This window comes from Microtus oregoni, unplaced genomic scaffold, assembly GCF_018167655.1.
Source record: "Microtus oregoni isolate MIOR12 unplaced genomic scaffold, Mior012 000025F_ref0000491, whole genome shotgun sequence".
Lineage (NCBI taxonomy): Eukaryota > Metazoa > Chordata > Mammalia > Rodentia > Cricetidae > Microtus > Microtus oregoni.
The window spans coordinates 24,259,146-24,282,924 of NW_024543084.1; the positions used below are offsets into that span (position 1 = coordinate 24,259,146).

Here is a 23,779-nt window from a genome sequence, read left to right on the forward strand (position 1 = left end):
ACCTGGAGCACACAGATGCCCAGGGCCTGTGAAAGTCTGGTGTGAGGTTCCAGTGGGTGCTAGATGTGTCAGGGTGGGCCTGGGTGGCAGCACTGCCCTAGCCCTGCGTTCTTACATAATGGCTGAGCGCTGTTGAAATGCGGAGCAGTCCGGCTATTCTGGGCCGTGGTAATGAGGCCACTGCAATTTTGCTTTATCTCCCTGTGGCCCCATCACCCTAGAGCAGAATAGGGGTGCAGCAGTCCAGTCTCAGCTATGGCCCCAACGAGGTGGCCTGGCAGCATGGGGACCATGCATCTGGGCGTGGTGGCACACATCTCACCCCAGCCTGTGCAGGCAGAAGCACAGGGGGCTGAAGTACAAAACAGTACAGTTGGCATTTGTGCTCCCTTTGCTCAGTGTAACACACATGTGCACACTTTCATACACATGTTTCTACACATTCAAATGTGTACCTACACACTCATGTGCATGCATTCAAATAGGCTTGCAGGCTTGGAGCTGAAGAGGCACCCCTGGGGACTGAGACCCACAGCCATGTATGTCTGCCTCAGGGGACAAGTCCTTCAGCATGAGCCATAGTCTTGCTTGCTCCAGAGGCCAGGAGGCTCCTTCTACCCTTGCCGGCTACCAGTGCACTGGGCTGGCAGGCCTGCATGCCTCTTTGCACAGAGACACAGCCTACTGTCCTCCATCTTTTCTAATTTTCAAAGGTCCTCCTCTGTCCGAGCCATGCTGTCTCTGCTCATGCAGGTGTGTGCCCAAGTTTTTGTTTTGTTAGACAGATTCTCACTGTGTAGCCCAGGAGCTCCCAGAGATGCCCTGCCTTTGCTGGTGGGAAAGTCATGTGCCACCACACCTGACTGTGCCCACAGTTTTAACTCTTATTTGTTTGTTTTATTTATTTATGTATTTATGTATTTATTTGGTTTTTCGAGACAGGGTTTCTCTGTGGCTTTGGAGCCTGTCCTGGAACAAGCTCTTGTAGACCAGGCTGACCTACAGAGATCGGCCTGGCTCTGCCTCCTGAGTGCTGGGATTAAAGGTGTGCGCCACTACCACCTGGCTAATTCTTATTTGTATTTTGATACCCCCCCCCCCCCGTATTGTTTGTTTTGAAGTTTTGAAGACAGTTTCAGGTATCCCAGACTGGCCTTGAATTCCCCCTGCAGCCAAGAATATGACCTTAAACTCCAGGTCCTCTTTCCTCCTCCTCCCAAGTACTGGGGTGACAGATGTACCACCTCTCCTCACTTGAACATGATTTCTAGAACACAGCTCCCCACAGACATGTTGCCAAGGCCCCAGTAGCCCTGGTTTCAGTCCTGGCCCCTGTAGTTGGAGGTGATCATCCCATCCAGCTCCTTCATGCAGGGCCCTGGGTGCCAGAACTGTGAGGCACTGAACCTTGGAGGGTGTAGGACAACCTGTTCTGGGTCCTTTGGGCAGCTCCATGCCTTGGCTGGAGCTCTGGAAGGTGAAAAAGGCATCCGTGAGGCATTTCCTACTGAGAGACCATTTGTTTGGGGACTGGAACCTCACGTTATGTGCCCCAGATTGTCAGAGAGGTCTGGGAACAAGAGTAAAGGCTGGGCATGTGGCGCATGCCTGCCATGCCAGCAGCACTCAGGAGGCTGAGTTGTCTGAGCTGCATAGCGAGACCCTGAGGGGGCAGCTGGGAGGCGGCTCTGCGGGCAGAGTGCTTGCTGTGCAGGTGTGAGGACCTGGCTCTAGTCCATGGCACAGATGTGTGGTCCTAGCACCAGGCAAGTGGGGACAACAGGATCCCTGAAGCTTGCTGGCCAGTCCACTTAGTCTAGTCAGGGAGTCTCAGGCCAGTGGGAGGCCTGTCTTAAAAAATAGGGTAGGGAGTTAACAAGATGGCCCAGGCAGTGAAGGCTCCTGCCCCCAGGACCCATATGGAGAGAACTGACGCCCCCATGTTTTCCTCTGACTCCACATTTGTTCTGGCACATGCAGCTATCCCACCCCCGTTAAACAAATAAATATATGTAAAAACAGTGCATGAAAATATGGGAAGGGATAGAGAAAGGTGTGTGTGGCCCTGTGACACTGCCTCATGCTCAGAACTAACCTGGGGGACAGTGCCCAAGGTTGGCCTAGGTCCACATTGTGCCAGCATGAGGCCACACATGTCCACAGAAAGGCTTGTTTGGGTCATCAGCAGCTCTGTCCTGGTCTGCCCAGCAGCCCATCAGGGAGGAGGCTGAGCTGTGACGACATGGCCATGTTTTTCCTGTCTGTTGTCCTATTCCCAGCTGATGCCCAACTGCTTCCTTCTGCTCAGCCTGGCCATAGCTAGACTCTCTGACCATCAACCTCCATAGATACCCCAGCTTCCTCTCAGCCATGTCCTCTAGTTCTGAGTTCCGGCTGTGCCCAAGGATGATGCAGGCCCATGTGAGTCTACAGTGGGCCAGTTCCCAGGTTAGCTTCCTGAGGAGCTGCAGGGACATCCCATGTGCTGAGCCAGGGGAAACAGTAAGGAAGCAGACCGAGGGTTGTAGCTACCACTAGGGGTCCTTTGAGTGACAGACAGTGTGGCTGTGGTGTGAATCTTGGCTGTTGCCACTTGGGGACAGCTGGCTGTGACACTGGTGTGGAGGTGCAGACCAGGGACAGTGTCTTCTCTGGGAGATTGTGTCTTTTGTAGTTTTTGAAGCAAGATCTCCTGTAGCCCAAATTGACCTTGAACTCCTACTTCTCCTGCCTCCACTCCTGACTGCCTGACTGCAGTTCTCCATTTCTCTTTTGGGGTATTGGCATGGGTACCCTAAAGCCTTGAGCTTAATGTTCTCTGAGACAGAACTGTTTTAATCTTATCTGAAAACTGGTTCTTTCCCAGCTCAGTTAGCAGCCACAGCATCCCTGAGGGCTTAGAGTATCCAGGGTAGACATCTCATGCCCTAGAACCAAGTTGCTTCCCAAAGCAGCCACCCTGCCAGATTCCATGACAAATACCTGATACCAGCACATGGGATGTAGATTTAAGGAGGTTCCAGGTCAGTCCAGACCACAGGTGGTGGTGTCCCAGGCCTTTGTGGGAGGCAGAGGCAGGCAGATCTCCTTGAATTCAAGGCCAGCCTGGTCTACAACAGCTAGTTCCGAGACAGCTAGGGCTGTTACACCAATAAACCCTGTCTCAACCCCCCCCCCAGACCCTGTCTCAAGAACGGATTGCATGCTGGGGGAATGGCTCAGTCAGTGAAGTGCTCACCACACAAACATGGGGACCAAGAGTTTGATGCTTAGAGCCAAGCAGAAGAGCTGGTGCAGGCCGGTGAAGTGCTTGCCACCAAGCCTGGCAACCTGAGTTTGGTCCCTGAGGCCTGTGTGGGGAAGGGAAGGAGACAACCACAAGCACACTGAGGCACTCTCAGTACATGTTCATACATCAAATAAATAAAGTTGGAAACACCCCCCAAAGAAAGCCTGGGTGTGGTGGTGCATGCCTGCCATCGAGTAGGGAAGCAGAGCCATGAGGCTCTCTGGGGTCACCAGCTGGCCAGCTTCACCTCTACTCCCAGTTCCAGGCCTGTGAGAAATGCTTTTCCCCAAAATGTCTCTTGAGGAATTAAACTCAGGTTTGACCTCTGACCTACACACACACACACACACACACACACACAGAGAGAGAGAGAGAGAGAGAGAGAGAGAGAGAGAGAGAGAGAGAGAGAGGGGCCAAAGCTGGGTGTGGAGATACATGCCTGTCATCGTAGCACTAAGGACACCGAGGCATGAAGATATCAGGGTTATCTTCAGCAGCACAGCAAACCTGTAGTCAGGGAGCCTCAGTTCCTTAGGTTCACAGATGCTGAATGGAGGGCGTGAGTTAGTTCCCAGCCGCTTACCGAAATAATCACACAGAAACTGTATTAATTAAATCACTGCTTGGCCCATTAGCTCTATCTTTTTATTGGCTAATTGTTACATGTTATTTTAACCCATCTCCATAAATCTGTGTATAGCCTCGTTGCAGTGGCTTACCAGGTAATGTTCCAGCATCTGTCTCAGGAGGAGGATCCATGGCATCTCTCTCACTGTACCCTTCTTTCTCCCAGCATACAGCCTAGCTTTCCTGGCCTAGTTCTGTTCTTCCCTGCCATAGGCTCAAAGCAGTTCTTTATTTATTATCCAATAAAAGCAACACACAGACAGAAGGACCTCCCACATTACACAGACTAGAAAATTTGCTGTGTTTGGCCTCCAGGCCCTTGCCACCCCTCGTAACTGTTATGGTCTGAGCTGTAGCACCACCATCCTGGTACCTCTCTGCTGACCACCATGGGAGCTAGCCTGGTGAGGCCCTGGTACCATGTCCCTCCTTCTCCTCTGTTCTTGCTCCTCTCTGCCCACCATCTTCCTTGTGCATCCTGCAGGGGTCCCCTTGATCTGCCTTCCTGTGACTGTCTACCTCCTCACTCGGTCGGCCTCTGCTCAGTTAGCTCTGTGCTTGGTGTGTCAGTCCCATGATCTCCTGTCATTTCCAAAGACCCACTTGGAGAGTTCTCTACCGCCTGTGGTCCAGACTCACTCTGAGCCTTTGCAGAGCCCCACATCGTTGTGAGATGAGGTTCAATGTCATGGGTGTGTGGGCTTGGGAGGGCAGAGTAGGGCTCAGTTCTCTTTCTACCCTTGCGTGTGGCTTCTTTTGGCTTGGGTCATCCTGCCATCTCTTGGCTTCTGGCCACATCCCTCTCCTTAAGTCCAGGCCTCATTTTTCAGATCTTTAACCGACTGCAGAGACTCCAGATTTTAATGCAGCTAGCTGCCTTTGGAGGTTGGGTGGGTGGGACTTTCTTGGTAAGGCATAGTTTTATATAGTACAGGCCATTTGCCCTGGAGTACCTAGACTTAAACCCTATGTGATCATCTTATTGCCGCAAGCCTCCTGCTGATTCCCAAGGTAGGTTAGTGTGTGACTCAACCCAGAAAGCTTTCATAGTTACCAGCCTGGCATGTCCCAGCCAAGTCACCTGGGAAGGAGGTGGCAGCTGGTCAGCCATACACCTCAGGTCACATCAGAGCCCAGACCGAGAGACCCCTGCAGACCCACACTGCTGTGGCTTTCCACAGAAGAACCCTGGCACCCCAAGGCTCTGCCTGATCTTGGCAGGCTGAGGTGCTGCATCCCTAAAATCTGAGGTATGTGGATATTCCAGGCTTCCCAGTTTTTCATTGTGACAGTGTTTAACATAGCCCAGGATGACCTCAAGCTCCTGATCTTTCTGCCTCCATCTCCTGAGTTACAAGCTTGTGCCACCACACCTGGTTTGTATTGTACCAGGAGTGGAGCTCAGGGCTCGTGCATGCTGGGCAAGTGCTCTGCCCGCTGAGCTCCCCGCTACTGAGCCCCACGTCCAGCCTCTAATACAGCGAGTTTTCTGGTTTCATTCGGGGGAGGGGGGGTGTTGGTCTTTTGAGACAAGGGTCTCTTTATAGTCCTGGCTATCCTGGATCTTACTGTGGAGACCAAGCTGACCTGGAACTCAGATCCGCCTGCCTCTGCACCCAGAGTGTTAGGATTAAAGGTGTGTGCCACCATGCCTAGCTCCAGTACAATTGTTAGTAGACTTTTCATGGAGAGCCCCAGACCAAAATGGTGGCAAGAGAAACCCCCCTTGGTCCATGAGACAGTCTGATTTGTAACAGAGCCCCCTTCTAACCTCAGTTTCCCCACTTGCAAACTAGGGACTCAGCAGTGTCTCTTCCCTTTGTGAGGCCTCACTCAGAAGTAGGCTCTAGGCCAAAAGAGAGGGCTGGGTACCCCATAGAGGGAGGAGGGCCCCACAGAACCAGCTGTGCTGTACAGACCCCAAGGGACCCGTCCCAGCTCTGGGCCCAAGTGCCTATGTCTAACCTCCACCGCTGTCTAGAGAAACAGCCGGCGCCGCCCGCCACAGACCTGCTCATTCCCGGGTCTGGAAATTTGGCAGCTGCTGTGAAGGCTGATTAAAGACATTCCCAGGCCCCACCGTGCTTGTGTACTCCAGTCTGTTTACAGTGGGCTGCAGAGATGGGGAGGCTGGAGGCCCACCCGGGGCTGAGGTGACTCAGCCTGGAATCTACATGCCTATGTCCTCCTCCATTCATCCCCTCCTGTGGGCACAGTGCCCTCAGTTTGCCTGGTCAGCCTAGTAACCCGACAAGACCCTGGCAACATCACAGTAGGGGACAGACTTGAACCCAAATGTGCCAGGCATGGTGGTGCACACCTTTAATCCCAATGCTTGGAAGGCAGAGACAGGCGGAGCTCTGAGTTCACGGATAACTGGTCTACAGAGGGAGTTTCAGGACAACCCGAACTACACAGTGAGACCCTGTCTCAAAAAAAAAAAAAAGTAAAAAAATTTTTTTTTTTTAGTAAAAAATTTTTTGAGATGAGTCCAAATGCAAGAGTTGGAACCTTTGATTCCTTTGAAATCAAATGAAATGATGTGTGTAAAAGCACACACATCAGCTGGGTAGTAGCTCCTGCCTGTCACTCCAGCATCAGAAACTACAGTAGGGACTCAGAGCCAACCAGGGCTACATGAGACCCTTTGGGGGACTAGAGAATCCCAGCACCCATTTTAGGCAGCTCAGGGGATCTGGAACCTCCGCCCGAGGGCTCCTGTGTATATATGTGTGCACAAACCCACACACACGTAATGGAGCCTCCGCCCGAGGGCTCCTGTGTATGTGTGTACAAACCCACACGTAATGGAACCTCCGCTCGAGGGCTCCTGTGTATATATGTGTGCACAAACCCACACACACGTAATGGAACCTCCGCCCGAGGGCCCCTGTGTATATATGTGTGCACAAACCCACACACATGTAATGGAGCCTCCGCCCGAGGGCTCCTGTGTATGTGTGTACAAACCCACACACACGTAATGGAGCCTCCGCCCGAGGGCTCCTGTGTATATGTGCACACACACACACACACACACACACGTAATGGAACCTCCGCCCGAGGGCTCCTGTGTATGTGTGTACAAACCCACACACACATAATCTTTAATTTTTTAAAAATGAAATCATAAAATTAAAGTTGACCAGAGTCAACTTTATGCAACACATATAACCCCCGTGTTTGAGACTGCAGCAGGAGGATTGCTCTGAGTTTGAGATTCTGTCAGGGCAGAGCACCACTTGCATAGTGTGCTTCTAGTCTTGGGTTCCACCCCCAGCATTGCAAAAACAAAGAGACCCAAAAAGGAACAAGTGTTGGGGAGGAGGTGAGGCTGGAAGCTTGGCGCCCTGTGGGAGTGTGACACTTGCAGCTGTTGGGGAAGACGCCACAGCCAGTGCGCCGAGAACTGCTAGCAACACCACGGCCCCTCCCAGGTGGACACTGCGACTTGTAGGCCAGGGCTCCGTTGCACATTTGTGTTCACCAATTATTGCCAACCGCTGAAAGATGGAAAAATATGCCAAGTGTCAATCATCCGAGGAATAAACAAACAGTAATGTGGTGTGCCCATCCTGGGGCGTGCAGTGGGCCGGATGCATCTCAGACAGACAGGACATGACAGAAGCCAGACATAAAAGGCCACATTTTGCATAGCTGGGGGTACATGTCCAGAACATCTATAAAGATGGTGAGCAGAGTCGGGGCTGCTAGGGTGGGAAGGGACACAATGCCCCCCCCCCAGGATCAGCCATCCCAGAGCCCTTCACACACCCCCAGTCTTCCATCATAGCCACAGTTAAGCCTCTAGTGGTCTGGTTCACTAAACTGTGCACACGTGGGACAAATAAGAATACGTACTGGTATGTGGGGTCCAGAGCACTTTCCTTTAGACCCTCAGGGGAGCAGAACTTGTGGGAGGCTGGAGTGCAGCTCAGGGGTAGAGCACTCACCCAGCTCGTGTGAGCACGGAGGGCAGCTGCGGAGGGGGCAGCTGTCCCACATTCTTGTTGCTGGAACTTGGGGAGCACAAGCCTTCTGACAGGACTTGGAGAGGAACTTGGGGAGTGGATTTTGTGAGAGCTTATAGCTCTTGTCCTCATCCTCCTTGGGGCCCTGACGCTCTCCCTTCCCACTGGTAGCGAGCTGTTTGCAGCTAGCCAGTCCTCAGCCTGAGCACATTGCCCGGGGGCTGGTTCTGCTCCACCAGGATTGGGGTGAGGCTGTGATGATCTGCTGCTTAGAATCTGAGGACTTAGCTGTGGGGAGCAGATGGCTCCTTCTGGGGATGTGGGGATGTGGGTGGTTGACAGGGCTGGGGTAGCATGGGCAGGGGAGGCGTCAAGGTGTCTTGTGTGGGAGGGAGGAGCCCCAGTCTCTGTCAGTGCTGAGTGAGAGTGACACTGTGGCTTCTGTCCCCTTCATGGTGGCTTCTGTCCCCTTCATGGTGGCTTCTGTCCCCTTCGTGGTGGCTTCTGTCCCCTTCATGGTGGCTTCTGTCCCCTTCGTGGTGGCTTCTGTCCCCTTCGTGGTGGCTTCTGTCCCCTTCGTGGTGGCTTCTGTCCCCTTCATGGTGACTTCTGTCCCCTTTGTGGTGGCTTCTGTCCCCTTCGTGGTGGCTGGCGCTGTCCGAGGCCCCTACCCCAGAGCCTTGGTACCAGCCCCTCCTGAACTTCGGTAGCTTGAGGCCTTCCCTGAGCTTTCTGGCTCTTGGGACACTTTCAGAATCCAGGGACGCCAGTTCTCCCTCAGAGAGCACTGGGAAGGTGGCCCCATTCCAGGGTCCCCTGCCCTTGGCTGCCTTCTGTGACTGCTCCAAAGCTTTCGAGCTCCAGTGTGAACACCTGGGCCTTTGTGTGCTTGCTGTCAGCCCTGGGAAGGCCTCTTCCCCATGTCAGCTATGAATGGAGGGCAGCTGCCTTGTCCAGGCACAGCTGTGTCCCTCCTGCCCCAAGGGGAGGCCCTAGAGCTGCTCTCTCTGGTCAGTGCTGTGAGCATTTTCCTAGCTGCTTGTGACATTTCTGAACTCCTCTTCCAGGCTCCTCTCCTGTCACCACGGAGGTGACAGACCCAGGGTGAGGAAGTTCAGAGTGTGAACTGAAGAAGGGAGAACCCCGTGGAATTCTAGGCAGTGTCTGATCCCCCTGCTGTATCCATGCAAAGGCCCTGAGGCAGCTGCAACTGGTTTATCTGGTAGAGGGGCTGTGGGGTTGGGAGAGCAGAAGGTCAGACAAACAAGGGGGAAACAAAGGCACACACCGGGCATATATCCCTCTCCTCTGCTTTCTGCTCCTCCTCACCACAGTCCCTGCACAGGACAGAGCCCCGGTGTCAGCCTGTTCCAATTAATCTCTTTACAAGGCCAGCTGGTTGCCATGGCAACTATAGGCCACCATGGCCTGCCCAAGGCCAATCCATCTGAACAGTGAGGCTGGGAGGGGCTAGTGGGTTTGGGAGTTGCACAGGTCTTCCAGGGAAAATGCCAGATCTTTTCCCATTCCCAGGAGAGACTCAGTGGCGTCACACACGGCCAGGGGTGAGTTTCTATGATGCCCTGTCAGCCCACCCCACAGGAGAGGCCAGCAGAGGGACCTCCACTGAGCCACCCTCCTGGGGCCAGAGAGATGGGTCAGAAGTTAGGAGTGTGAGTACCGTTCTTGCAGAGAACCCAGGTTCCTCAGGCTCCAGGGGCTCCAGTGTCCCCTTCTGGTATCTGTGAGCATGTGCACAGTGTATGTAATTAAACATGAAATACATGGATTTGGTTTTGTTGACAGGGCTTCTATGTGTAGCCTTGGCTGTCCCAGAACTTGCTATGTAGACCAGGCTGGCCTTGAGTGCTGGGATTAAAAGCATGCACCACGACCACCCGGCAAAAAGTACACTATTTTTTAAACAGTCTCAAAGTGAGCCGCGTGGTGGCTGCCGCATGCCTTTGATCCAAGCACTCGGGAGCAGAGACAGGTGGCTGTCTGAGTTCAAGACCAACCTGGTCTACAGAGTGAGTTCTGGGACACGCTCCAAAGCTACACAGAAAAATCCTGTCTCAAAAAGAAAAAGATGGAGGGAGGGAGGGAGGGAGGGAGGGAGGGAAAGAAAAGAAAAAAGTCTCAAGGCGAACTCACTCTCAATTAAAGTGAGAGTCAAATCCAGGGCCACTTCATCACCCCTTAGTATCTGTGGGGTTTGGGTGCCGGGGCTTTGTGGACACGAAATTCCAGGAGTCCTCAGGTCACTCTCTGACATGAGGTAGCATTGCAGACTCTGCCAAGCCTTCTGGAAATTTCTCTACAGGAGTTGGAACACCTGACTCCACTGAACTGTAGGAATTGTCACAGTGGCATTTAGGGGAATCACGGGACTCTGTGGGCATTTTGGAAAGATGCAGTGATCTTTTTGTCTGGGGCCTTTTGAGTGTGGGACCCACAGATACCAAGGGCTGTGCTGTGTGGAAGAGAGAGGCATCCATGGACTGAGGTGGAGACACAGAAAGAAGGCCACAGCGTGGGGGATCTAGAACTGGAGCTGTGCGCCCAAATCCTTGGCTGCCTGGAGTGTAGCGGATGGACAAGACAGGAAGGAACTTCCAGCTTGTTGGCAGTCGGACAGCTCTAGAATTCTAACCTGGTCATACCATGTTCACCTGGGATTTGCCCTGGGTGGAGAGGCACCGGGAGCACCCACAGGTGCCCTCTAGCTGCCACCCCTCCAGATGCCCAGCATGGCCACAGTGTGAGACAGGCTGTTCCTCTGTCTGCCAACTGTGGCCCAGCCTGCCCCTTAATCACAGAACAGCAGTGAGAAGTATGTCAGGGGCACCTGCCACCTTGACTCTCGTTGTCAGCATGGACAAGGGCTGGCATTCCAGAAGGGTCCAGGACTGCAGCCAGCAGGCAGGAAGTGAGACCCCACTACAGCTCTGCTCACAGTCTGGTTCTGCATACAGCAGCCACTAGGTCTCAGCGACTCACTGATCCAAGTCCAAGGTGGCTGGGAGCCAAGAAGTCACAAGCAGAGCTGTGACCAGGCTGGTGCCAGGGTCCTTCCTGCAGGTTCGGATGGCGCTCAGTTGAGAGTGCACTTGGGCCTCCAGCTGCCTTCTGTTCTTCTCTGTGGTGCACACACCTGTGATGGCAGCACTCAGAAGGCGGAGACAATCCCAATCCTGCAGCAGTGGGCCAATTAGAAGGTGACAGACTAAAGCAAACATGTGGGTGCCTGCCCGCCCTCTGTCCAGGTGGGCTCTCAGAATTTTAGAGAGGACTGTTTGTAGACCTGGCCCTGGGCTTGATCCACAGACCTGAGCAGAAATGCTGCAGTGTTGACCCCTGCTGGCAGCTGGGGGTGGGAAGAGGAGGCGTCCAACAGAGTGGGGGGGTTACTGTATCTCCTAGACGGTCCCTCAGGGGCCAGTGTCCACATGTTCCTGCTTATGTCAAAGTGGCCAGCTTGGCCTGGGGATCAGGGACAAGTGGTTCTCAACCGTGCTAGTGCCATGACCCTTTAATACAGTTCCTCATGTTGTGGTGACCCCCAACCATAAGTGTCTCACTGTTACTTCATAACTGTAATTTTTCTGCTGCTATGAATCTTAAGGTAAATATCTGATATGCAGGATGTCTGGTATATGCCCCTTCTGAAAGGGTCGTTTGACCCCCCAAAGGGTTGTCACCCACAGGTTGAAAACCACTGCTTTATGTGCAGTTTGGATTCAGAGGGACTGATGGGCTGTCCTTTGTGAGCAGCCCAACAGAGTGGCGGACTCCTGTGTGAGCAGCCCAACAGAGTGGCGGACTCCTGTGTGAGCAGCCCAACAGAGTGGCGGACTCCTGTGTGAGCAGCCCCACAGAGTGGCGGACTCCTGTGTGAGCAGTCCAACAGAGTGGCGGACTCCTGTGTGAGCAGCCCAACAGAGTGGCGGACTCCTGTGTGAGCAGCCCAACAGAGTGGCGGACTCCTGTGTGAGCAGCCCAACAGAGTGGCGGACTTGTGCCTCGCGCTCTTTTATTCTTCCTGTCACATGCTTGTCAGCAGATACCAGGTTGGCATGTCTCTGTAGACCAGTTCTGTGTCCTCAGGAAGCAGTGTGACAGCACAGAGTGTGGTTTGGCTGTAGGAGGGACTTACGGGGTACAGGTCAGGATCTCATCACCCCAGGGTCACCCTCTGTCCAACAGTGCATTAGAAAGACTCAGAACTCTCTGGAAGCTCTCTGACTTACAGTTATAGTTTATTTCGGCCAAGGAGACATGGGGCAGGCCTTTCAGTTGTTCCATCACTATGACACCACATGAGCATGCTCATCCTGCCCACACCAGTGTGTGCCAGCACAGCCATACTGCCTGGGCATCTGGGTTCTTGTTGAAGGTCAGTCTTTAAAGCCCAGGTCCGTGATGATACACCTTAATAACTAGTTAGGTTGGTGGTAGCGCACACCTTTAAATCGGCAGAAGCGGGCCGATTTGTGAGTTCGAGGCCAGCCTTATATACAGAGCCAGTTCCAGGACACAGAGAAACGCTCTCTCAAAAAAACCAAAAACTATGTCTACAGTCAGTCAGTCAGTCAGTCTGTCTGTCTGTCTGTCTGTCTATCTATCTATCTATCTATCTTTCTATCATATCTCCACATGTGTGTGAGAATGAGCCATGACACACATGTGGAGGTCAGAGGGCAACTTATGGGAGTTGGCTCTTTTCTTCACCATGTGGATTGTGGGGATCAAACTCAGGTCATTAGACTGGGTACTGAGCTGCCCAAACCTGCCAAGCCATCCTGCTGGCATTGCTGCTCCAGCCCTCTTTTGTTTTTTTAAACAGGTCTCCATAGCCAGTGACTGATGGAAACTAAATCCAGGTTCCACTTCTATGTTTGAGTTCTTGTCTTCAACATGAAAATCTTGCAAAAATTCCTTCCACCAGAAGTGCATTCTGGGAGTTCAGAGCCTGTGTGGTTAGCTGTCAGGTGCTCCAGCTCACATGGTTCATCCTTTGCAGACTGGGACTTAATAATGACTGTCACGATAGCAGTGGATGAACAATCAAAGCCACCACACCATCGCCAGGCTATCATGACACCTGGGTTTTGAGTTCTTTGTTGCATGACAGGCCCATATGGTCATTCTCCAGCTCTTAGGTGGCTCAGAACGTTACTGCCAGGCTGGTGAGGTTTTTCTTGGCTCCATCGCTGTTTCTGGAGAGGGAGCTTTGGGGGCTTTGAGAGACTTCGGCCTTCACCCACCGTTCACATTCACGTTACAGCTTTTCCCCGTGGACGTTAAACTAACAGAAAAATCTGCTGCTTTATTGGGTCATCTCAAAGTTTTCCACTTGAGATAACTGTGTTAGGTCTCATGTTGAGACTGGCGGTTCTCACACAAGCTGGAGTCTTCTGAGAGTCAGAAGCCACTTCTGATAAAATGCTTTCTTAAGACTAAGCTGCAGCACTCAGGAGGCAGATAGATCTCTGTGAGTTTGAGGCCATCCTGGTCTACAGAGTGAGTTCCAGGACAGGCTCCAAAGCTACAGAGAAATTCAGTCTCGAAAAACCAAGAGAGAGAGAGAGAGAGAGAGAGAGAGAGAGAGAGAGAGAGACTAAGCTGTAGGCAAGCCTGTGGGTATTTTCTTAATTAGTGATTCATGGGGAGGGCCCAGTCCATTGTGGGTGGGACTATCCCTGGGCACGTGGTGGTCCTGGGTTCTCTAAGAAAGCAGGCTGAGCAAGACTTGGGGAACAAACCAGTAAGCAGCATCCTCTATGGCCTCTGTATCAGCTCCTGCCTGGAGTTGCTGCCCTGTGTGAGCTCTGGTCCTAAATTCTTCTGATGAATCATAAGCCAATTCTCCCATTCTTCCCCAACTTGCTTTTGGTCATGCTTTTTCCTTGCAGCAATAAAAACACTTAAGATACTGGTCTTGACCTCCTGCCCTTCCTGCCTCAGCCTCTTCAGTGCTGGAACGACAAATGTGCGCCCCATACCCTACCGCAATGGTACCCTGTCAGGGAGGATGTCCTGAAGGCCTCCAGGTGTCTTGTGCAAATTCTGTTTGTCACCAAAGGTGGGCCTGACGGCCCCAGGGAAGGTGGGGTTTGCACCACAGCAGCCAAGATAGAGCAGCTGCTGCAAGGCCTTGCTGAGCTAGGTGGGGGGGCTCAGACATCTTGCAGGAGAGCAAAGCTTCTGCAGAGTGGACTGGAACCCCCGAGGATCGTTCTGGTCAGACCCAGTTCTGAGGTTCATCCCCAAATACCAGGCCTCCTGTGTTCTCAGACATAGCTGTAAATACAATGGCCTGATGTGCACTGCCCTGGCGCCTGGTCTCCAAAACCTATGGCTCTGTCCATCCATGGAGAACCACATGTGGACACATGTACTGTTCCGTGCCATTTCTGTCACCACAGGACTGGTGGAGCACAGACCCATCAGTGGCACTCACACTAGGAGGTGAGAAATTGAGGCTCAGACAGGTGGGGACCTAAGGAGTGTGACCTAGCCCTGGACAAGATGGGCACTAAGAGCTACACTGGCTTTGTCCCGAGAAGCACTCCTATTCTCACTTGTTTCAATTTTGTTTGTTTGTTTGTTTGTTTGTTTTTTGAGATAGGGTTTCTCGGCAGCTTTGGAGCCTGTCCTGGAACTCACTCTGTAGACCAGGCTGGCCTCGAACTCACAGAGATCCACCCCCTCTGCCTCCTGAGTGCTGGGATTAAAGGCGTGGGCCACCACTGTTCAGCTTTGTTTCATTTTTAATTACACTCACTTGTGTGGGTGGAGATAGAGGACAAACTGACAACCTGTAGGAGTCAGGTCTCCCTGGGGTTCAAGGATTGAACTCGGGTCCTTAAGTTTAGCAGCAAACACTTTTTCTTCTTGAGCCATCTTGCCTGCCCCTTTCCATATTTCATAGCTGCAGGGAGGAACTCAGTGGGGTGCTGTGGGTGGGACCAGCTGGCATCCACTGAGAACACAGAAACCTCCCAGTACAGACCCAGCAGAGGCACCCAAGATCCAGGCCCATTCACCTTCCTCTGTCCTCCACTGAGGCACACAGGAAACAGCTGTTTACCTGGGTGAGGTGCTTGACCTGGCATGCAGCCAGTTGGAGTCTTGCTTCCTCCTCCAGTGTCCAGGGCCTCCCCAGGAAGCAAGGGCTGGCGTGGGAGAGGGGCGGGAAGTTGGGCTGCCAGTTGTTTGTGAGAGAAACTGAGAGGCAGCCCTGTTGTGTACACAGTGCAGGACCCTAGCAACCACAGCCCAGCCAGAGCAGACAGCACTCTCCCTGGCCACTACGTCCAGACACCGGAAATGGGCCATGCCCCTTTCCCTACAGTCCGCACTCCTAAGCAGGGCTGGAGACTAGCAGGCATGCTACTCAGATATGTGACTGTACCTGCTTCCTCAGAGTCCCAAGGAGCTGGAGGGCTTAGGTAGGATCCCCAGTGCTGACTAGGGCTAGAGGGTCAGACAGACAGCCCCCACATGTTATATTAGTAAACAGTTTTCCACCATTGAAATAGGCTTCCCAATGGCCAGCATGTCTGTGGTTTCTGGCCAGGCTTTCCCAGGTCTCTCAGTAAAGTGAGCCAGGCAGCTAGCTCCACAAGTTCATGGTCAGAAGCTTCTTTGGGGTGCATTATCCCACTTGGGGAGCACCATCTAGAATAGGTTCTGCCTCTTTCAGAATCTCTGTCACGGGGTCCCTCAACCCCACCACCTGAACCCTCTGGGTGTCTGGGTATTCTGTGGGGCTCTCTTAGAACATGTTCCCTCCTGCATGGTGACAGCTGGTGGCTTTGCTTCTCCAGCTTCAACTGCAGAAGTCCCAGTACCTGCAGCTGGGCCCCAGCCGCGGCCAGTACTATGGCGGGTCCCTGCCCAACGTGAACCAGATTGGAAGTGGCAGCATGGATTTCTCCTTCCAGGTGAGCCCCCTTTCCTCCTAGGATTTCCCCTTTCCTAGGTAATATTGCAAGTCTTCTTGTCTCAACTTTGTTGCATTCTGGGCTCCACTCGAGCCACAGCCTGCAGGGACAGCTGGGTGGCCCCAGGCTGAGCTGTTTCCACCCATTCTCTTACATCCCGAGTCTGGAGGTGGCTGGCGGGGCAGCCGCTCCAGGTTCCCTGAGCTCCACTGAGTCCTGGAGTCAGCCTACCCCCTCCCCGACTAGTCATAGCACTCAGCAGCTGCTGCACCTGCCAGCAGGCTTTGAGGCCTTGGAAGAGCTCAGGGCCTTGGAGGCTTGGCTCCAGCCGCCTCACTGATCTGCAGTTCTCAGAAGGAAGCCCCTGCTGCCTGACCCCACTTGTCTGCAGACAGTTCTTGGCAGAGCCGCACACCCTGCAGGCTCCCTCAGGCTGCAGGCTGCTGTCAGGATAATGTAGATAAGGGCCAGTGTCTCCTCCCCAGACCCCAGTCTGCAGGAGAAGTGAGAGGAGGGGGTTCAGACAGGGCCCTCCAGCCATCAAACAGTGCTACCAAGGGTCTGGGAACAGCCATGTCCCCAAGAGCTGGCAGGCTCCAGAATCATGACTCCTCCCCTACCATGTGGCTGCTGGGATAGTCAGTCTGTGCCTGGGTGTGCTTAGACTGCTAGCTTGGTCCTGGGGAACCTCACTCTGTGGAGTTCCAGAGCTTGGCATACTGAAGTCACTGGCTTTCTGGGGTGGGTAATCTCCATTTTATCTTCAGCTCCCCCTCCCCAGCACCTTCACTTAACCCTGCATGGTCACCACAGTGCCCTTCTCAGTCTGAGGGCACAAGGGACCCTATTGGGCCCACACCTGCCCACTGGACAGTTCAGGGTGTTGGTTCTTCGCATTTTCAGTGCAGTGGGTTTTAGGGGTAACCCTGACCACAGCTCAGTGTCTGTGCTAACTGAGCCCCAGACTGAGGCTGTTCCTGCCCAGCCCCGACCTGTGAGGCCTTCACCCATATGATGTGCACACCCTTCACCCATATGTGCACACCCTTCACCCATATGATGTGCGCACCCTTCACCCATATGATGTGCACACCCTTCACCCATATGTGCACACCCTTCACCCATATGATGTGCGCACCCTTCACCCTTATGTGCACACCCACAGCTGTCCCTGTGGCTCCTGGGGAGGTACCCTCCACCCCTACCCAGGGTGAATCTGCTCAACGTCCCCCGGGACTCTTGGGGTCCTTCTTGGGCAGATGCCATGTGCACATATCCTGACCTGGGATCTGTTGCAGCAGAGTCCAAACGTGTCCCAAGATTTATGATCTAAGCCTGGAAGCATGCACATGCCCAAGTGCTGGATCCTAGATAGAACTGAAAGGCTAGGAGGGGCCTGGAGAAGAGGGCGGGGATTGGAAGGCTGGGCAGGGTCTAGAGGGCTAGTGGCCTCTATGCAGGATGGGTTTTGGTTGCTAATGGGGGCAAAGGGCTGAGGGGGGTCTAATATAAGGAGGCATTCCTGGCCTAGAGAGATGGGCAGCAGCTGCCTCGGTTTTCTCTTGAGGCTTACAGATGTCTCGGAGAGATGACTGACCCCTTCCTCCCCAGGACTGGTGGGGAGGCTCATGGCCATTTTTGAGCCTCACTTTCCCCTCCTTGGGGAAAGCTATAGAAAATCCCAAACCAGCAAGGTCTCTCTGGGTCACAAAGAGATTTGGCAGTGGCTACTCAGCCAGCCCTGAAGGCAGACACACAGAAGTGGCTAGTCCATTCCAGCCACTGCCAGCAGGAAGCCCATTTGAATATCAGAATGGTTTTTGCTTTATGCCTGGGGACAGAAGGGCTAGGTAGCCAGGCAGTCATGGGGATAAGACACGTCCTGGGCTGGCACAGGCAGCTGAGTTCACCCTAACATGGTGACAGGCTTCTGGCAGCCTTGGGGACACCAAGGTTTGCCTGGAGTCTTGTGCCAGCCCAGGTGTGAGTAAGCAGCCCTAGCCAGCCAGCCAGGCCACAGCTCCGGAAGGCGCCTGTACTTGGCTCTCAGTGGCGCCTGGCTGAGATGCTGGGGTGGAGTGGGAGAGGGGCTAGGAGAGAGGGCTCCCACTCAAACCAGAGCAGTTCTGGACTCTGCCTTGATCCTCTTGGGAGCAAGTGCCGGGCCAGGTGGGCCCCACAGCAGCTCTGGGCTTGAAGCCCTGGGGGCCTCTCTTGGCTGGCCCCTTCAGAGATGACGTAGGTGGGGACAGGAGGCCGGCCAGGCCTGGAAGAGAGGGTGGAGGCCTGTCTGCACCTGGCCAGCTGGGGAGAGCTATCCCTGGCACCCAGGCAAAGCTTGGAGTGCCCTGTCTGGCCTGAACATGCAGGCTGCACTCCAAGCCTCCTGACCTTCCTGGGACACCCCTGCCAGCTTTTGCACCCTAGCCCCATGGTGCAGCTGGAACTTGGTCTGCCAGAGAAGCCTATGGGGTAGAGTTTGAATGTGTCCCCAGATCAGGGGTCCCTGAGGGTAAAGCTGGGGGAACCTCAGGCCTCAGCCAGTAATCTGGGTTTGGGTCTCCTCTCTCCTTTCTGACCCCATTCCTTCTCTCCAGACACCGTTTCAGTCCTCAGGCCTGGACACAAGTCGGACTACACGACACCATGGGCTTGTGGACAGAGTATATCGTGAGCGCGGCAGACTTGGCTCCCCGCACCGCCGGCCCCTCTCAGTTGACAAGCATGGGCGACAGATATCCTTTTGCAGAGGATGTGTGTGGGATTGGGAGGGAGCGGGAACAGGCACACGCTGTTGCCTGTGCACACCAAATCAGGGAAATCTGGGGTCAGCCTGCAGATAGCCAGTGTGCTGGAGTCAGAGGTGGGGTCAGTGGGACAAAGAGCAGAATTAAGGAGGTGACTCCAAACCACAGAGGACTGATCAGGAGCGCAGCCTTCAAGGGCTGCAGACAGAGCCAGGCCCAGATGGACACAGCGATGACTCCACACACAGTCCTGCCTCTGTTGTTTGGAGGGTGGACACCTGCCAGGGTCCTCCTCCTCACTTGGCTGCCACTGCGAGATCCTCCGGCACAGAGTGGCTTTAGGTTTCTCCTGCCCCCGCCCCCAACTCTGCAAGATGGAGCTGTTTGCTTGCTCTCTGCTTTTTGCTTCTGAGCCTTTGGTGCTAGGAGCTGCCTCAATCAAAGAGGTCAGTTGAATTTGGCCTCCATGAGGTATCTGGGCCCCAGTGTGAGGCCTGGGCCTCCTCTTAGAATAGTTTGGAGGGTGGTGCTGAGTTGTGGGTGAATGAGCCAGGCCCCCCAGGGAGCCCCTGCACCAGCAGCTGCTTCCAGCCAGGCAGGAAACACCCGTTGCCCTCCTGGCCAGCTATCTGCAGACCCAGCCACAAGCTGGGAGCCCAAGCCACACCCAGCCAGTGTGCCAGGCTTCCTATGCTGTGGCCATGACCAACATGTGACCAAGGGAGGGTCAGAGCCCACTGCGAGGTTCCCTTAACTCATACACGCTGACAGCTGCCCCTATGGCACCGTGTACCTCTCGCCTCCTGCAGACACCAGCTGGAGGAGGTCAGTGCCAGGGCCACCTGCCTCCGGGAGAAGACAGTGTAGACGATTGTTACAGTTGTGTAAGGAGATGCAGGGCATGGTCACTGGAAAGTGACCAAGTGAGCCAGATGCTCCCAAAGGATTCCAGAAGTCAACTTCGAAATACAGAGAGGGTGACTTCATGAGCCTTCAGAGCCTCATTTCTCTCCCTGCTCCTCCTCCCACTTTCCTCCTGCTTCTTCTGCTCCTCTTCTTCCTCCTGCCCTTCCTCCCTCCTCCTCCTCTTCTTCCCTCTCTTTCTCTTTTTCCATATTTCTTTTTGTTTGTTTGTTTGTTTGTTCGTTTTTTTGAGACAGTATCTCCCCATGTAGCCCTGCCTGTCCTGGAACTCACTCTGTAGACCAGGCTGGCCTCGAACTTGCAGAGATCTGCCTCCCTCTGCCTCCCCAAGTTCAGGGGTTAAAGGTGTGCACAGCCACCACCTGGTTTTTATTTCTTCTTTCTAGAATTGAATAGTCGGTGGTGTATCTTGCCTGTTTCTTTTTTATTTTGTTCTCCTAATGAGACAACCTCTCACTTCCTAGCCCAGACTGGCTGCAGCGGCCCCCGGCCTCCCGAGTGGCGGGAGTAGAGGTGTGCACCACCAGCCTGGCATTTGCTGCATGGAAGCTGCCTTTCAGACACATTACTAAATGGTCTTTGGCAACTGAGATTTGGGTCTGCAGCAAGCACCACCTGCCACACATGAGGCCCCTGCTTCTATCCCAGCACCATGAAAAGGAAGCTGTAGGGAATGCTGCTTGTCGGTGTTAACTGGATGTGGAGGTCCCTGCCAGTCGTAGCAGCATGTGGGAGACAGAGGCAGGCAGATCTCTGTGAACTCCAGGCCATGCAGGGCTGCAGAGGCAGCTCAGCAGCTCAGCATATTGTCTGTTCTTCCCAAGGACTCAGGTTTGAATCCCAGAACCACATGCTGACCAGCACCTGTAACTCCAGCTCCAGAGGCTCTGACACCCTCTGCTGGCCTGCAGAGGAACTGCATGCACAAACACTAAAATAAATCTTGGGGAAAAAAGCAATGTACACAGTGCAGCATATCCAGTGTCCTGTCAGCTGAAGGTGTGAGGTTCTGTACAGCACTGCACTGTTGTGTCGGGTGCTGGTCAGGGCTGCACTACACAGGCTCCGCGCCCTGTGGGTTCCCAGGAACCGCAGAGGATAGTGATACTTGCTACCATATTCTGCTGCTACTCTGTTCTCTCTGAGGCAGGGTTTCATGGACTCAGGCTGACCTGACACCTGTTGTCCAGCCCTGGCCACTGAGGGGACAGGCTTGTGTCACCACACCAGTTTATGTGGTGCGGGGAGTAAAGCCAGGGCCTCATGGGTGCCGGGGAGCTCAGCCACTCAGTTATGGCCCAGGTCGACTTCTGTTTTGTTTTGAGAGTGAGTGTTTCTGAGTGAGGGTCTCATTCGGTAGGGCTGGCTTCCTGGAACTCACTCTGTAGACCAGGCTGGCCTTGAACTCAGAGATCCACCTGTCTGCCTCCCAGTGCTGGGGTCAAAGGCGTGCGCCACCACGCCCGGCTTTGATGGGGAGAGCAAGTGTGGCACAGGTGGAGGTCAGAGGTCAGAGGTTACCTTGAGCAGATCTGTTATACCACATGGGTGCCAGGGCTAACACCTAGGTCCCAACCATCAGGCTTGATGACCTAGCACTCTTACTTTCTGCGCTCTCTTGCTGGCCTGATTTTTTTCAAACGTGCTTTCTCACTGTCCTCCTCAGGCAGACCTCACATTCCTGGGATCTTCGCTGTGGCTGGGACCATACTTACCATCCCTGACTAACACTTTTAGTTAAAGCAAGCCAAGCTGGGATGGGCTGTTGAGTGCTTGGTGCTCACTTAGCATGTACATAATCTGGATCCCATTCTCAGCTTCGTGTAAAACTGCGCTGGAGAAACAGCTCCGTAATTGAGCATGGACTGTCTTCCCATCTGTAACTCCAGCTGCTGGGGCTCTGATGCCCTCTTCTGTCCTCCATGGACACTGGCACTCACGTGGTACACAAGGATACACGCAGGCAGACTACCCATACACAAAAAAATAAATCTTTAAAAATATCACAATTCTTTAAATAGAAAAAAGCTGGGCTACAGAACAATTAATAAAAATCTGGAGACAGATATTGGGGTTCACCTGAAAGTCAGAAAAGCAAAACAGCCAGCCACTGGCTCTTACCTCTACCTCAGTCCAAAATGGACTCTTGCCTCCAGGAATCTCAGAATGAAACTGAGAGCTGTCTCCTCCTGTTTTACGTTCCTCTCTAGGACTGGGATTAAAGGCATGCACCAGTACCACCTGGTTTCTATGGCAAACTAGCTTGGCTGTTGGGATTAAAAGTGTGTGTCACCACTGCTCGGTCTGTAAGGCTGATCCCTGTGGCTGTTTTACTCTCTGAACTTAAGGCAAACTATACAAATACAAATGCAATACCACTACATCTCCCCTTTTTGTCTAATATTTTAAAAAAGAGAAGGCTATAACTATTGTACAAAAAACTATATATGGTAAGTACAATGACAATATACAATATATACAGGCTATAAATAACATCAGTAATGTCCAGTCCATTTGCATTTGACAAATTCAGAGAAAATAATCCTTGTCTATCCTAATTTGATGAGTCCAAAGTCTTGTACCTAATTTACTTTTATTTTAACTTGTTTTCTGCATCTGGTAAACTATAACTATAGCTATCTAATCTTCAACCCCCTCAGAAACCCAAGAAGGAAATAATATTAACTGAGTAAGCAGGAAGTGTGAGCAAGCGACTTCCAAAAATGTGAGAAATGACAGAAACAGCTGACTGCAAGGACAGTCACCCATGGTTCCTCTGCAACATTGGGGCATCCATCTTAGGTCCACAGGCCTAGCACTGGGCATGGAAAGCTGGGTGGCAACCTCTGGAAAATCAAGGCAAAACACAAGACCCTGAGTTCAGTCCTGTAACCTACATGGTGTCAGATGCAGCAGCACATGTCTGTGATACTAGCACACTGCAGTGAGATAGAGTGGGCGTCCTGGTGTACACAGGCTGAAGACCTGTCGCAGAAAGCGGCTTCCACATGCGTGTCACGCCATGTGCACCTGGTCACAGGTCAGAACCCTGACCTGGGGCACACAGCTGGTGGGATGACCCACACAGACTGCCCATGGGGCAGGTCCTAGACCCTTGTAGGGACCAAGGCTGTATCTAACATGGATAGATCAAGACTGAGCCTGTGTTACCATCCCTCTGTCCCCAGGACCAACTCTGACTCCGCCCTGCACCAGAGCACAATGGCCCCCACCCAGGTAGAGTCCTTCACAGGCGGGTCTCAGGACACACAGCAGAAAAGAGGTATGTCATCCCACGAGGTCACCAGCATGTCTTCAGAAAATCTTGCCCAGGCAGGGCTACTGGAGTTGGTGTTGGAGAATGCACAGGTGTTTTACAGGTAGAGCCAGGCCTGGGTGATGAGCACTGGCTGTATTCTGAGCTGGGCTGGGGCTGGGCCATGGGCCTGTGACTGACCAAACTGTAAGAAGTTGGCAGGAAGATGCAGAGAAGCCAGGCGGTTGTGGCGCATGCCTTTAATCCCAAACTTGGGAGGCAGAGGCAGGAGGATCTCTGTGAGTTCAGTGCCAGCCTGGTCTACAGAAACAGTTCCAGAACAGGCTCCAAAACTACACAGAAACCCTGTCTCAAAAAAACAAAACAACAACAACAAAAAAAAACCCTGCCCTTTCATCCTTCCCTTGGGCCCAGCTAGGTAGCTCCATGTAAGAGAAGGGTCATCGACTCCCCAGGTTGGGGTGAGCTTCCTTCCTGCTGCCATACACACGACTCTGTAGGCTGTTCCCCAAGTCCTGGGCCCCCACACAACTCTTGTGTTGAAGAGATAGGGTATGGGTTCTGTGGGGCTAGGTGTAGCAAACCGTAGACACTGAGGCCCAGGTACCAAAGGAGGCCTGTGTGTGGCAGCTCCCAGGTTCCCAGGGAGCCTCTGTTGGATAAAGTACTCATCCTGGGGGGTGTACTGGCAGGTCGCCCAAGGCTACAAGCTGAAGACTCTGCAGTGCGGGGAGCGCCGAGGTTGGGCAGAACAGTTCAGGCTGTACTGAGACCTGTGGGTTCTCCTTACACAGGGCCTCCTTCTGTAAGAGACCTGCCATGAAGGTCTCGTGCCTTCTCAGGAGCCTCAGTGGGCCTCTATGCACAGCATCCAACTTCCCTTGATGTGGGAAGACCCGTGTCTTGTGCTCCGAGAGGGACCAAGGCAATACGGGCTGGAGATTACCCCTGACTATCCCACACACACGCACATGCCTGCTTTCCATGATGTTCTT

The 23,779-nt window shown here is 53.4% G+C and overlaps 1 protein-coding gene across 3 annotated transcripts in view; it reads left to right on the forward strand.

Annotated features, from left to right (window-relative positions):
• Crtc1 (CREB regulated transcription coactivator 1) overlaps positions 1 to 23,779 on the forward strand; it is a 58,594-nt gene that overhangs the window by 16,919 nt on the left and 17,896 nt on the right. For all 3 annotated transcript variants that reach the window (XM_041674432.1, XM_041674433.1, XM_041674434.1), the window contains exons 2-5: positions 15,720 to 15,836; positions 18,434 to 18,571; positions 19,347 to 19,408; positions 22,696 to 22,790. In XM_041674432.1, the coding sequence (XP_041530366.1) occupies positions 15,720 to 15,836; positions 18,434 to 18,571; positions 19,347 to 19,408; positions 22,696 to 22,790 (412 nt within the window). The remainder of the gene's footprint in view (positions 1 to 15,719; positions 15,837 to 18,433; positions 18,572 to 19,346; positions 19,409 to 22,695; positions 22,791 to 23,779) is intronic.